This window comes from Ctenocephalides felis, unplaced genomic scaffold (genome assembly GCF_003426905.1).
Source record: "Ctenocephalides felis isolate EL2017-DRISC unplaced genomic scaffold, ASM342690v1 CF-g0.4_SCAFFOLD_03572, whole genome shotgun sequence".
NCBI lineage: Eukaryota > Metazoa > Arthropoda > Insecta > Siphonaptera > Pulicidae > Ctenocephalides > Ctenocephalides felis.
Window position 1 is genome coordinate 33329801 of NW_020539726.1, and position 14581 is coordinate 33344381.

At 29.9% G+C, this 14581-nt stretch overlaps 1 protein-coding gene across 1 annotated transcript; it reads left to right on the top strand.

Annotated features, from left to right (window-relative positions):
- Window positions 1-1576: 1576 nt before the first annotated feature.
- On the top strand, window positions 1577-5887 carry LOC113388380. Its single transcript, XM_026625766.1, has 4 exons — window positions 1577-1715; window positions 1945-2216; window positions 2324-2439; window positions 5674-5887. The coding sequence occupies exons 1-4, from the start codon at window positions 1577-1579 to the stop codon at window positions 5885-5887; spliced, it is 741 nt and encodes a 246-aa protein (XP_026481551.1).
- Window positions 5888-14581: the final 8694 nt, after the last annotated feature.

Here is a 14581-nt window from a genome sequence, read left to right on the forward strand (position 1 = left end):
TAACTTACCCTACGGGAAGTTAAAAAAGAATTTAATATGATTTTTATTATTTCCTTACGTTTCGACATAAAATCTTACGTCATCTTCAATGATTCTTAAACTCGACTTAATTTAATAAACTCATGACAATTCACAATAATTAGACTATTTTTTGTCCATTTCATTTTTTGATTGAATATTGTAATGCAATTGTTATTTAAATTTTTATCTGATCTGAAGATTTTGACTCACATATTTCAACATCAAAATTATTATAAGGACCTTTAGCATTGTTATTAAAAATTATAGTCTGAGTAATCATATCGTTTGACAGGAACCATATAAACCAATGCAATATAAAATCTTTTTTTTTTTAACACATCTTAGATTAACGGTTCTCAAAGTTTTTTATTTGAAACACCTCTTTTAGTAAATTCCGTGCTAATTTTGTAAATTTATATATAAAATTCATATTATTATTATTGAAAATTAAAATTGGTTGGCAAAAGTACATGCTTAGCTTGTACTTTGCTTTTACCAATATTTATAATATTTATTATTAAATATAAAAATTGGCCTAACAATTAATATTCTTCGAATACTTCATTACGATACGGGAAGTTCCAGCAAATTGCCTTAAGGCACAATGTCATGCAGCACTAGTTTAATACTATATTTGCATATTATATTTTTTATAATTTACCGATTTCAAATTTAAACAACAACTATTGGTAATATAGTTTATAGATTGTTACGCTCAAATTTCCAGTTCTGTTAAATATAATTTTAAAGAGCTTTAAAATTGTTTGAAAATTTTGAATATTTTAAATTTTTCTGAATTTTGAACAAAATCGAATTCTAAACATTTTGAGATAATTTGAAAATTTGAAAACCCATTCAGTAACATTATTTGCACTTGTTATAATTTGTATAAAATATCTTATAATTTGTTGTGCGTATGTCTAATAATCATTTTTGACGTCAAATGGCATTTTTGTTAACTTTTTTTCTGGATCTACGAAACCGTTGGACCTGTCTTCCAAAAAATTTATTTTTTTTTTAACATAAGTAAAATGTTTTTTGAATCATTCAAATCGGACGCTCCGTTCTCTCAAAAACTGAATCGCCCTTTGTTGCACATTTCCAAACCGGCTGGACCTACCTTTGCCGAAAACTAATCAGCACGTCTCCTTATCAATAGGAATCGAATGTTTTTTGAATCATTCAAATCGGTTGATCCGTGATCTCGAAATTGATAACGGAAAATTGAACCCGAACACACACACACCAATTTTTTGTATAGTATGAAAATGTTCGGAAAACCCTGAAACGTAAAGATATGCAAAAATTTTCATTTTCGATTTTTTTGCGATTATAATAACTTACCCTTAAAAAGTACAATTTACTCACCCTAAAATTACAAATTTTCAAAGAAATTTATGTTTTTTATAAAACAGAGATGAGCAAAATAGAGAAGAAATTAGAAAAGCAACTAAATATAAAATTAAGCAATGACATATTTTCATTTCTATACTAGACACCTATTTACCTATATTTTTTATTATTTTTCAGATTAAAAAATCGCCTTCTAATGATAATGGCAGATTTTACCGCCTTGCTGATCGCCAAAGTGCGATCCAACGAACTTTTGTACGACATGGAACATCCTCAGTACAAAAATGCAAAACTTAAAGAAGCCATCTACGAGGACATTGGAAAGCAACTTAACACCACTGGTGAGTCAGCAATTTTTAAAAAAGATATTTGTTAAAAAAATGAGAGAATGGAAAAGACTCAAGTGTATGTCAATCACACCGTCGAAGATATTGACAGGTTGTGAAAATATTCGGACGTGACTTGCAATGATTCGGAGGAAGAATTTGTGCAACTATATGAGACAACTTTTTGTTTATGATTTTGTACTAATAAATTTTATCACATCATATGTCTACTACTATTGCCCAGGTGAAGACATCAAGAAAAAATGGAAAAACCTGCGCGACACTTACACAAAACATCTGCGAAGTCAAGCTGGCCATCTGGCAGCAAAGAACTACAAGAACTGGCCCTGGGCCAAACACATGGACTTCGTTAAGCCTTTCCAGAGCAGTGTCAACAATGCTGCAAATAACGCCCAAAAAGAAAAAGATGCCAAAACTATGAAATGCGAATCTATGGAATCTGCTGAAGAACATGCCGCCACTTTTGATGAATTGCAGTTACCAGAATTTGATGAGGTAGGGTAAAGGATAAATTGTTTTTGGATATATTTTTTGTATATATCACACTGTATATTTTTGTGCTACTAAATTTGTGGTAATAAACTATTTTTTTTTATTTTCAGGAACAACTACCTTGCTATCTTCCCAATGAGCAACCTGTAGAAGTAGAACTTCACGAAGCCAAAACTCCTTGTGGAAGTGACATACCTAATTATTTTAAAAGAAATGCAACCCACAGGTAAGTAAAATTTATCAAATTTATATATTTCAAACTTAATTTTTTTATCACGTGATAAATAAATAAAAAAAGTGAAAAAATCGTTCCAAAATGCACATTCCAAAGGTTATTATCGTTTATAACCAAACTTTACAAATTAGGCATCGATAGATAAAATCTTTTTTAATGCAAAATTTTGTTAGAAAACTTGTCGGAATTAAAAATGTATCTCGTAATAAACACTTTGAATAATGTTATGTCTGAATTTCAAGGTTGTAGTACAAGCGGTGCGCCCTGTAGAGCTCTTTGAAAATGTTAAATTTCAGAGAGGCATTTCGCCATCGTTTATGAGCACACTGTACATATAAGACATCTATAGACGAAATCTTTTTTAATTCATAATTTTGTTAGAAAACTTGTCGAAAATATAAATTCATCTTTCAATAGATACTTTGAATTTTGATATATCTTATTTGCAAAGTTGTAGTACAAGCGGTGCGCCCTGTAGAGCTCTTTGAAATTGTTAATTTTCTGAAAGATATTTTACCCATAAACTGTTGTTTACAGCCGCATTTAACATATGAGACATCTATAGATAAAATCTTTTTTAATGCAAAATTTTGTTAGAAAACTTGTCGAAATTGAAAATGCATCATATTATAGAATTTTGATATATCTGAATTACAAGGTTGTAGTACAAACGTATACAGGGTGGCTGATATGTATTGCAACAAAGTAAAGCGCTATAACTTTGTCATTTTCATTTTAAATTTCATTGTTCAAAAGCAAAAATATCAGAAATAACATCAAATTTTAAAATTTGTTCATATTTGTTCCAATTGGCCACTTTTGGCACAAATTATGGCCTTCAAACGGCAGAAAAACCATAACACGCTGCACGAAAGTGGCTCTGGGGTATTTTGGCCCATTCCCGGCGAGGCGCCTTCTTGGGATGATCGACACTTTGGTATTTTTTAGTGCGAACCTTACTCTTCAAAATGTCCAAGACACAAAAGTCCAGCAAATTTAGATCCAGAGATCTTGGTGGCTATTGTGCGATGGAAATGAAGCGAAAAACCTCTTTTATAAGCCATTTTTGGTAGGCGCGTGCTGTGTTTGATGGTGCTGAGTCCTGTTGGAATGACCATGGTCTGCGATCAAAATTTTTGTCTACCCAGGACTTCAATACTGCCTTTAAGACACTTTCCCGATAATTTCGGCAATTATTTTGATCCCACGGTCGATGAATAAGAGTGGAATGTCACCATCGGCCGTTACGGTGGTTCACACCATTACCGTCGGCGGCGCTCGAGTTCTGGTGGTCAATCGAAGGTGTAAATTTTTAGCTGACCTTTTTGGCAAGTAAACCCTATCATTTTGTTTGTTCACAAACTGCTCGATTTGGAAGGACTTCCCATCTGAGAAAACCAAATTCGGTAACTAGCCACTTTCGTGCAAGCGAAGCAACCCCTTCTCTTCTTTTCGTCTAACTTTTTTTTGTGCATCAATGAGCTCTTGCACTTTTTGGATCTTCAATGGTTTTAGTTCAAGCTCATTTTTCAATATGTGTTGCATCCGTTTTTGCGATATGTTCAGCTCACGGGCCATTTTTTTACCACTGCGACACGAATTTCGATCGATTTTTGCCTATACTTTTTGGATCATTTCTGGGGTTGTTAGTGTTTTTTTTCGTCCACTTTTTGGACGCGGTGCAACACTGAGTGTATCACCGTTACGAGATATGGTACGAGAAACAAAATATTTGTCGCATTTAAATACTGGAGGGCTCGAAATATAGCCACCTAAGGTTTTTCAGCCAAGTATGAAGCAATCGCACTATCACGCTTGACTTCCATCACGAATAACTTTTTTTCTGAATGCAATAGATCAAAATGCTTTTGTACGCTTGTAAACAATTAAATAAACAATCACTGGAATAAATTTGTCATCTGTCTGATGAGCGGTTTAGAAATGATAGCGGTCTGAAATTGGTTGCAATACATATCAGCCACCCTGTATATACGTATATACGTATAAGACATATGCGGATAAAATATTTTTTAATTCAAAATTCCGTTAGAAAATTTGTCGAAATTAAAATATTATCTCATAAAAGACATTTTGAATTTTGATATATTTGAATTTCAAGGTTGTAGTACAAGTTGTGCGCCCTGTAGAGCTCTTTGAAAATGTTAAATTTCCGAGAGTTATTTCACCCAAAAAGCACACTCTACAAATAAGACATCTATAGATAAAATCTTTTTCAATTCAAAATTTTGTTAGAAAACTTGTCGAAATTTAAAATGTATCTAATAACAGACACTTTGAATAATAATATAACTGAATTTCAAGGTTGTAGTAGAAGAGGGGCGTCCTGTAGAGCTCTTTGAAAATGTTAATCTTTCGAGAGACACTACAGCCATACATATAAGACATTTATAGATAAAATATTTTTTAATTCAGAATTTTGTTAGACAACTTGTCTAAATTAAAAACGTGTCTCATAATAGACCCTTTGAATAATGATATATTTAAATTACAAGGTTGTAGTACAAGCGGTGAGCCCTGTAGAGCTCTTTGAAAATAGTAATAGTCCGAAAGACAATTCAGCCATACATATAAGACATGTATAGATAAAATAATTTTTATTTCAAAATTTTGTTAAAAGACTCATCGAAATTAAAATTTTATCTTATAATAGGCACTTTGAGTAATGATATATCTGAATTACAAGGTTGTAGTACAAACGGTGCGTCCTGTAGAGCTCTTTGAAAATGTTTAATTTCCCAGAGTCATTTAACCCATAAACCACAATTTCCAATTAAGACATCTATAGACAAAATATTTTTAATGCAAAATTTTGTTAGGAAACTTGTCAAAATTAAAAATGTACCTTATAATACACACTTTGAATAATGATATATCTAAATTACAAGGTTGTAGTACAAGCGGTGCGCCCTGTAGAGCTCCTTGAAAATGTTAATCTTCCGAAAGACATTTCGCCCATAGACTATTGTTTACAATCGCATTTTACATATATTTCTCATATATGAGACATCTATGGATGAAATATTTTTTATTTCAAAATTTTGTTAGAAAACTTGTCAATATTAAAAATGTATCTAATTATAGACACTTTGAATAATGTTATATCTGAATTACAAGGTTGTAGTACAAACGGTGCGTCCTGTCGAGCTCTTTGAAAATACAAATCTTCCAATACCAATTTATCCTTCATTATTTTTTATTCCCTAGGTGTATAGAAAATTTAGATGGCACCGAACACATTTTTCTCGGTTATGCAAAATTGTTGAAAAATTTCTCTGCCAGAAGACAAGCAACTGTTAAGATGAAAATCGCAAAATTGATGTTAGATGAAGAATTAGCTCATCTGGATGAACTTGCTGCATCTTCAGATAGATTTAAAGATGATATTTATCAAATGAAAATTAATCATAATAATAGCTGATGGGCAAATGATACAGAAAAGGCATATCTGATTAATAAAAATATTTTTTTTTATTTGTTTTCAATAACGTTAAATCATGATTAAAAAATCGACTTAATTTTTTTACCTGTATTTTTAACATTTTTGTTTATATAAATAAATTATACTAAGTGAGCACCTACCTTTTCCAAAAATCATTTTATTTAAATCCCTTTAACAATTTAATTTTATTATTTTTATTGGCATTATTATGAATAAAAAATCCAGATATGTAAATATCCTAAAATAATAGTCCTACAGAAAATAGTTGAATTGTAAAAATTTATTACAAAGCTATTTTATAAGTATTTTTGAAAATTATTAGAAGACTTAAATTTTTTTATTACAACATTCCTGAATATTAAATATTTATTTTAATATCCAAAAATATTTTTATACATGTATGAAATTAGTATATAAGTTCTAGTGTAAAGTAACAAATTAATTTTGTAAATAAATTTTATATTTTGTAATATAAAAAGTGTTTAATTTTTTTATGCCTTGTAGAAGTTTAAGTTCCAGAAACTCCGATTTGCTAATTACATGTTTTCACGACATTTCTGAATAATTTGAGACCAAAATTGTAAAAAGCACGTAAAACATTTTTTTGAAGTAAAACTTCTTAAGGCGCAACAAAGGATTAACTCAACAAAAATGCAACGGAAGTGCGTTACGACATAAATACTGATTCGTCATTGGCCAACGATGAGATCACTCGAAAAGAATTGATCTCATTATTTTTCGTCGACGTTTTCTCAAAAACTGCTGAACCGATTTTAAAATTTTAAAAGCCATTCCATCAAACTCGATAAGGACTAGAATTGGTTAGTTTTATGCGACGATCGGCTGAGCCGTTTCTTTAGAAACAGCAAAAAAGTGCACAATTTTACGTAGACGTTTTAGCAAAAAATCCTGAATCAAAATTGAAAAGCTGTGAGAAAGATACTAATTAATAGTACATTACCAATTCCCTATTACAATTAGAAGAAATCGTTCCCAAACAAATTACGGTGAAAATGGATCGATTTACATCAATAGACACCCAATTACAATTTGCATTCAAATTGCTGCAAATAATACTTGGGAATAGAAAAGTGCTCCAGTAACCATTTTAAATAGAAATATATAAAAATTTATAATATAGATTGTTTTATATAAGTTTAACATGATTTTATATAAAATATCTAGGTTAAAAAAGATGTAAAAGAAAGAAATGTTTGTACATACTTAATTCCTTAGTCTTAAAATTTATTATGGTAACAAATAAAAAATGTAAAATATTTTACATGGTGCAATTTATTTTATTAAAAGCAATGACACATAATACTCGTATTATAAAACTTTTATGTTGCTTTATATTTGCCGAAAATAACTTTATTAAAAAGGCACAAATACTTTTTATTGATTTTATAATATTACATACAATGATCATAAACGTGACGTAAAACGTAATGTAAAACTTTATATAAAATACTATAAACATAAAATATTGCTGAATCCAACAAATAATTAAAGAGATTATTTGTCTGAACAAGAAACACATTTATCTTATGTTATTGTAAAAACAATGTATTCTTTATACTTAATGTTATACTTATTTTTTGTCATAAGCATAATAAAATTACAATTTATTAACAAAGATCTTCCAAACAAAAATCTGCACAGAATGTATAAAAAAAGATGAACTTACGGAGACTACAGACTATATAGAACAAGGCACTGAGACTAACACTTGATCAATCTACAAAAGAAATAAACCATTTTTTTTTATAAGGGCAGTAAATATACAATTTATTATTTATGAACCTCCAAACAAAATTCCGCATAGATTGTATCATAAAATGCGAACTTACGAAGACTACAGACTATACAGAACAAGACACTTAGACTAGCACTCGACCAATTTACAAGAAAGACAAACCCATTTTTTCATCATAAGGGCAGTAAAATTACAATTTAATATCTTAGAATCTCCAAACAAAAATCCACATAGAATGTATCAAAAAAGGCGAACTTACGGAGACTACAGACTATACAGAACAAGGTACTAAGACTAGCACTTGACCAATTTAAAAGAGAAAAAAATTTGGTATGTCAAACACGCCATGGAAACCTATATCCTGATTAATCCATATCGAAATTTGAAACACACTATTATTAAAAAAATTTCATTGTAATTTATTTTGAGAGAAAATCAAATATTTTCTAATAGAAAATTATTGTTACATAATAGATAGAAATTATTGTTACATAAATATAATATACTGTTTTACTATGTTAAATATAAATGCAAAGTTTTAAATTATTTAATGTAAATGTATAATTTCCAAGAATAGACATCTCATGTACTAATAAAGTTTTAAGTAGTTTTTTAGACTACACCTATTTTAGAACTCGCAATATTTATAGAACAAAATCGCAAAATACTTCGTTAAATTTAAAGTTATTAAATTACAATTATATATTAAATTCAACATTTCCAAAAATCACAAAATATTTCTTCCTTCCCTTCCTTCCAGCTCTCACACTATCAACCACCTCAACTAATTGCAACCAAGGCCGTTTACTTTAATTCGCATTGCTAAATATATCTATAAAAGTAATTCTTTCTTACAATTAGTAATAGGGAATTGGTTCTTTTTATCGAAACGTTCAATTTTGAATTCTGTCCCTGACTATTTAAACGTTTTAAATTGTATGCAATTTGCCGTGAAATCGCTACGATAAATTCTATTCAAGGTTTGATGGAAATAGAAGAAAAAATTGGATGAGGTGAAATGGAATTGAACGAGGTAATGTAACACTTTTTTGCTAGATTTTTTTTGTACTAATTCAACACTTTAACACATATTTGAAAGATTTTCACCATTTTTAACATTGTAACAAAAATATTTACTAACAAATAGTTTACTCCAATCAATGGAGCGTTTTGGATCTGAATTTTTTTTACTGTGCTCCGATTTGCATGATTTTTTGGAATTAGGCTCATCTTATCCTCTCATTGTATATTTTTGGAGACATTTGCAAAAAAACGAAGAACAACGCCAAAAATATATGAATTTTTAGTACCCAGTAACTTGAAGAGTGTTAGTTTTTTTGCAAAACTTTAAAAGACGTGTTATTCTTATAATTAGTTATTCTATCGATATCCGAGGTTATTTTAAAAAAATAAAAGTGCACAACTGAGAAGGGTAGTCTAAATTGTTTTCACTTTTGAACTTGAGGGTAAGATGAACCTAATTCCAAAATTTCAAGCAAATCGGAGCACAGTAAAAAAATGAAAAACCATTTTTCCCTCTCTGTTTACTGCACTATACGTTTCTTCCGCAACTTTGAGTACATATCTTTACATTTGCTTTAACTGTGAAAAAATTTGTTTTGTTACATATATGTTAATTTATATGAAAATAAAGCTCATAAAATTCTCTACAAATCTACATTAAGCGATTTTCAACTTTTAGAACAAAAACATCAAAAAAATACAGTTAAAATTACAAGTATGTATATTTCTTTCCAGCAAAATGTCTGGTTTAGGAATTTTTATAATTCAATCACTTTCCGTATGCCTCTAATATTTTACTGTATTTTTTCCTAGTTCGTCTCTGTCCGTCTATGACGGCGTTCAGGCAGGCTTGGAAAGAGAGAAAAAAAAAAGAAAAAAGAAAATTCGTGCATTTTTTTCCTTCCTGTGTCTGCTGTGTCTCTTGATATAGCTCCGACATCAAATATAGAAATTTTGAACATTAAATATATAGCAACCGAATACTGAATACTTTCTGAGCATACTCTTCTGTGTGCATGTACGTATCTTGTAGAGCAGTGGTGGCCAAAGGTAAAGAAAAATAATTTTTAACTTACAAAATCCCTCGTTACCGATTTTCAGAGTCAATAAATCTATTGTTTTGTTTTTCTTTTTGTATAATCATTTATTATTATAAACATCATGTAATTTTTTTTTTAAGAAAATTATCTTCTCCTTTTTTGTCACACTATTGTATCACACCTTTTATATTTAAAATAATTATTATTGTATTGATAGAACAGATATAAAGAAAGATATACCTGTGTATACAAAATCGGAAGTGTTATGTACTTACAAAATTGTCATTCAAATTTATAATATATAATAATAGGCCTTACACTACATGGACCGCTTGCTAGTCGAGTACAAAATAAGTCAATGTCAAAAGATAGAAGGGGACTGTGATATCACTTAGTAAACGAGCGTTGCCGACAATCGTAGAACACTCCCGATTTATTAAATGTCATGTGTCATATATCACGTGGTTAACCGTAATGACAAAATTTGTATCTGCGCGCACATACATCAATTTTTTCTAAGGTAGACCAAAATGTTGTATATGTGTGTGTGTGTGTGAGGATAAAAATTTTCGTCGACGATTTTGTGAGCACGAATCAACCGATTTAAATAATTCAAACATTCGATTTGTATTGATGGTGGGACGTGCTGGTTAGCTTTTGGCAAAAGCAGGTCCAGCCGTTTCGGAAATTCCATTAAAAGTACAAAAATGCCATTTGGCAATTTTAATAATAGGTAAAAGTTTTTGTACATTTCTATGGTTTTTGTTACAATGTTTCTTGTTTCTTGTTTCTCAATGTTTACAATTCAGCTGCGCACGATTGCTTTAAAAAAGTTAAAAATATATATCAAAATATATTAAAAAAAAAATTCAAAAACGTAATTTTTTTCTGAAAATTTTTAAAGTTCTTAAAAATGGATTTTTTTCTAAGTTTAAAAAGGGGATTTTCTAAGAATAAAAATAGGCACAAATAATTATTCATAATATTACCATATTCTTACATATTAAATTACCTATACAAAATATTATAAATAGCAATATTTTACATTGCTTAATTCAACATAAAAATTCACGATATCATTTGTCTGAGCAAGATAAACCTTCTGCTTATGTTTTTTAAAGAAATATATTTTCTTTACACTAAATGTTAAACCCATTTTTTATTATAAGGGCTTCTAAACAAAGATCCGCATAGAATGTGTTAAGAAAGTCAAACTTAAGGATACTACAGACTAGACGGAACAAGGCACTGATACTAGCACATGACCAGGTTATAAGAATATAAGATAATAATTGAAACAAAAACTTTCGGCACAGAAAGTTCCAGTAATTTGCCTTAAGGCACAATAGTTAAAGCAAAATTCTGCATTAATTGAGTAAATATAATAATAATAATTAATATAATAATAATAGTAATAATTTACTTACGAGTATTTAATACTGTAAACAAAATAAATTCTGTCTATCTGGATCCTACAGTTATATGCAACACTTTACATATTTTTATTTCTTTTTCCTTTGCTACTTCTGTTTCTTCCCGTAGAGTAAGTTATTGTGATGGCAAAAAAATCGAAAATGAAAATTTTTATTTATCTTTACGTTTCAAATGTTTCTGAACATTTTGGCATACCTTAGAAAAAATGGATTTATGTGTGTATGTGCGTGTGTGTGCGGATACAAATTTTTGTCGACGATTTTGTAAACACAGATCAACTGATTTGAATAATTCAAAAAATATTTTATTTGTATTGACAATTTAAAAAAAAAAATTAAAATACAAAAAAAATCAAATTTTTCAAATAAGTCAAATTTTGACAAAAATCTAATTTTTTTAAAGTTTTGCAAATATTTTTTAAATAATTTAGTATTCAATACTGGAATTTCCAGCAATGTGCCTTAAGGTATCTATTTCTAAGATACCTCTATTACAATTTTTGTTCTCTAAGACATCACGAGCGTTTACTCAACGAGTCAAGTTGAAGTTCAACATACATATAAAAATTTTATCCATACATACGCACATATGCCAAAATGTTCAGAAACTTCTGAAACGTGAATGCAAAAAATTTTATTTTCGATTTTTATCAAAATTTTAAAACTTTTTCCTTAACCCTGTCTTTATCCACCACCGAGACCAGTCAGTCTAGCGTACAAACATATGAGCGAGCTCTCGGCCCGGCTCAGAATTCTCCATCGTCTCGGCTCGGGCTCGGGCTCTGTTTCTCTCGGCTGTTTTGTCCTCGTCCCAGTCCCTTGATATCGAAAACTCAAGTCGAGTTCCCGAAATCCAGAATCCTCTATTTCGAATTCCGAATTCCGAATTCCAGATTCCACGTTCCACGTTCCACCATCCGACAAAACACAAAAGACGTCGACGTCGACGTCGACCGAGACGAGGAGGAAGGAACACATTGAAATTTTTGACATTTCTTAGTTCGCATGCTGTGAAGAAAAAACTTTCGGACGGACAGCGAAAGATTAAATGGTAGATTTTAGGAAAATTGTTATTGACACGTTCGCGGACAGTAATAGTTTCGACGGGGTATAAAAAATCGACAGTCGTGTTATTAACTTCCCGTGTGGTAAGTTGTTGTAATCGTCCAAAAATCGAAAATGTAAATTTTTATATATCTTTACGTTTCAAAGGTTTCTGAACATTTTGGCATACCTTAGAAAAAATGGATGTATGTGTGTGTGTGTGTGTGTGTGTGTGTGTGTATGTGCGGATACAAATTTCGTCGACGATTTTGGAAACACTGATCAACCGATTTGAATAATTTGAAAAACATTCGATTCGTATTGATAATGAGACGTGCTGATTTGTTTTTGGCAAAGGCAGGTCTAGCCGTTCCGAAGATACGGAGCAAAGAGTGCCAAGACTTGCTCAGTTTTTAAAAGAACGGAGCGTCCGTCGAAGCGTCGAATTAATAATTCAAAAAACATTTTACTTGTATTGACAAGATTTTTGGGAAGGCAGGTCCAGCGGTTATGGACTCTCAATAAAAATAAGTTAAAAAATGTCATTTGGCGGTCAAAAATGTTTATTGGACATATGTACATCAAGTTATCAAATATTTTATAGAGATTTTAATAATGTGTACACATTTTAGGTAAATTTTTTTGGGTTCCGTACCAATATTTTTGATTACGGTACGGGAAGTTCCAGCAATTTGCCTTAAGGCGCGGCGCCATGCACTTTACTAGTTTTTAAATTGGTCGTGACATCCGAAATTTAGAGTGTAGTGAGATTATCATATTTTAATCATTATATACTAGATGAATGCTATAGCATCCACGTCAAGTATTGCACTTCTATTTCACCCAGGATGTTTGTCCAAGCTAATTTAAGCGAAAAGATAATATAATACAAAAATATGTCAAGAATCAGTTAGTCCTTACCTGGACAAGTATAATAATTACAACTAGTGGTGTATGGCATCGTGCCTTAAAGCAAGTTGCTAGAACTTCCCGTACCAGAATTAAAAACTCGAGCCAAAAAAATTAATAATCAATAAATATTGATTAATGATTAATAATAATTGTTTAAAAAAAAAAGATAATTATAAATACTATATATTTTATCGTTCAGTGGCGATCTTATCGCACAAAATACTTAAGAATGTTTACATTAACAAGAGTTGCCGAATGAATCCATTTGAGGATATATTTCTTACGATTAGAATAACGCATTTGAAATATACACATTTTAAAACTAAATTGTAAATTTAAAATTTATATTTGAAGTAAAAAACTTTGTATATTTTTGAAAATTTTGAAAACATTTTTTTTTTTTTGAAAATTTTGAAATTTGTTTGAACCGTATAAGTAAACTTTAAAAATTAAAAATCTCGATACGGAATCCAGAAAAATTGTAATAAAATTAGTACTCATGTTTAAAATCTCTATAAAATATCTGATAATTTGATGTGCATATGTCTAAAGATCATTTTAGACCGCCAATTATCATTTTAATGCATTATCCTCTGTGTCTCCGAAACCCCTAGACCTGCCATACCAAAAACTTTATCAATTCTTCATTTCGTCAGTACAATTAAAATTGAATTACCATTTTCTGCACTTTTAGCCCCGTATCTCCGAAACAGCTAGAACTGCCTTTGCTAAAAACTCATCAGCACCTCTTCCCATCAATAGGTATCGAATGTTTTTTGAATCATTCAAATCGGTTGATCCGTGTGCTCAAAATCGTCGACAAAAAATTGTATCCGCACATACATACACAAACATACGAACGCACACACTCGCACATCAATTTTTTCTAAAATATGCAAAAATGTTCAGAAACCTTTAAAACGTAAAGATATGCAAAAATTTTCATTTTTTGATTTTTGGACGATTATAATAACTTACCCTACGGGAAGTTTATAATTAACTTTAAAATTTGAATGCTATATTAAATTTTAAACTGAAATTAAAAGCAAGGATATAATGCTTCCTAGGCTAAATAGTTATTTAATTAATTAAAGAACCAATCTTAAAACATTTAAATTTATTTCACAAAATATAAAAAAAAGAGTGCGCGTAAGGTTCACACGCGATTGAAGTAAAACTTATTTGCTACTGTACAAGATGGTATTTAAGTAAAAACAAATACATCATATAACAATTTTGAATAATGTTTATTATTAATATGGTAACACTCGTGATGCACACATTTATTAGTGTCGACTATTATACACATTTATATAATGATAAATTATAAATTATATATTTATAATAGCATTAAAAGTATGTATAATATTTAAAAATAAAAATGTAATTGAAGTCATACTTCAAATATGACATGATCGGTTTGTCATTGTAATTAGCATTTAGAAATAAACCTTCATTAGAGACA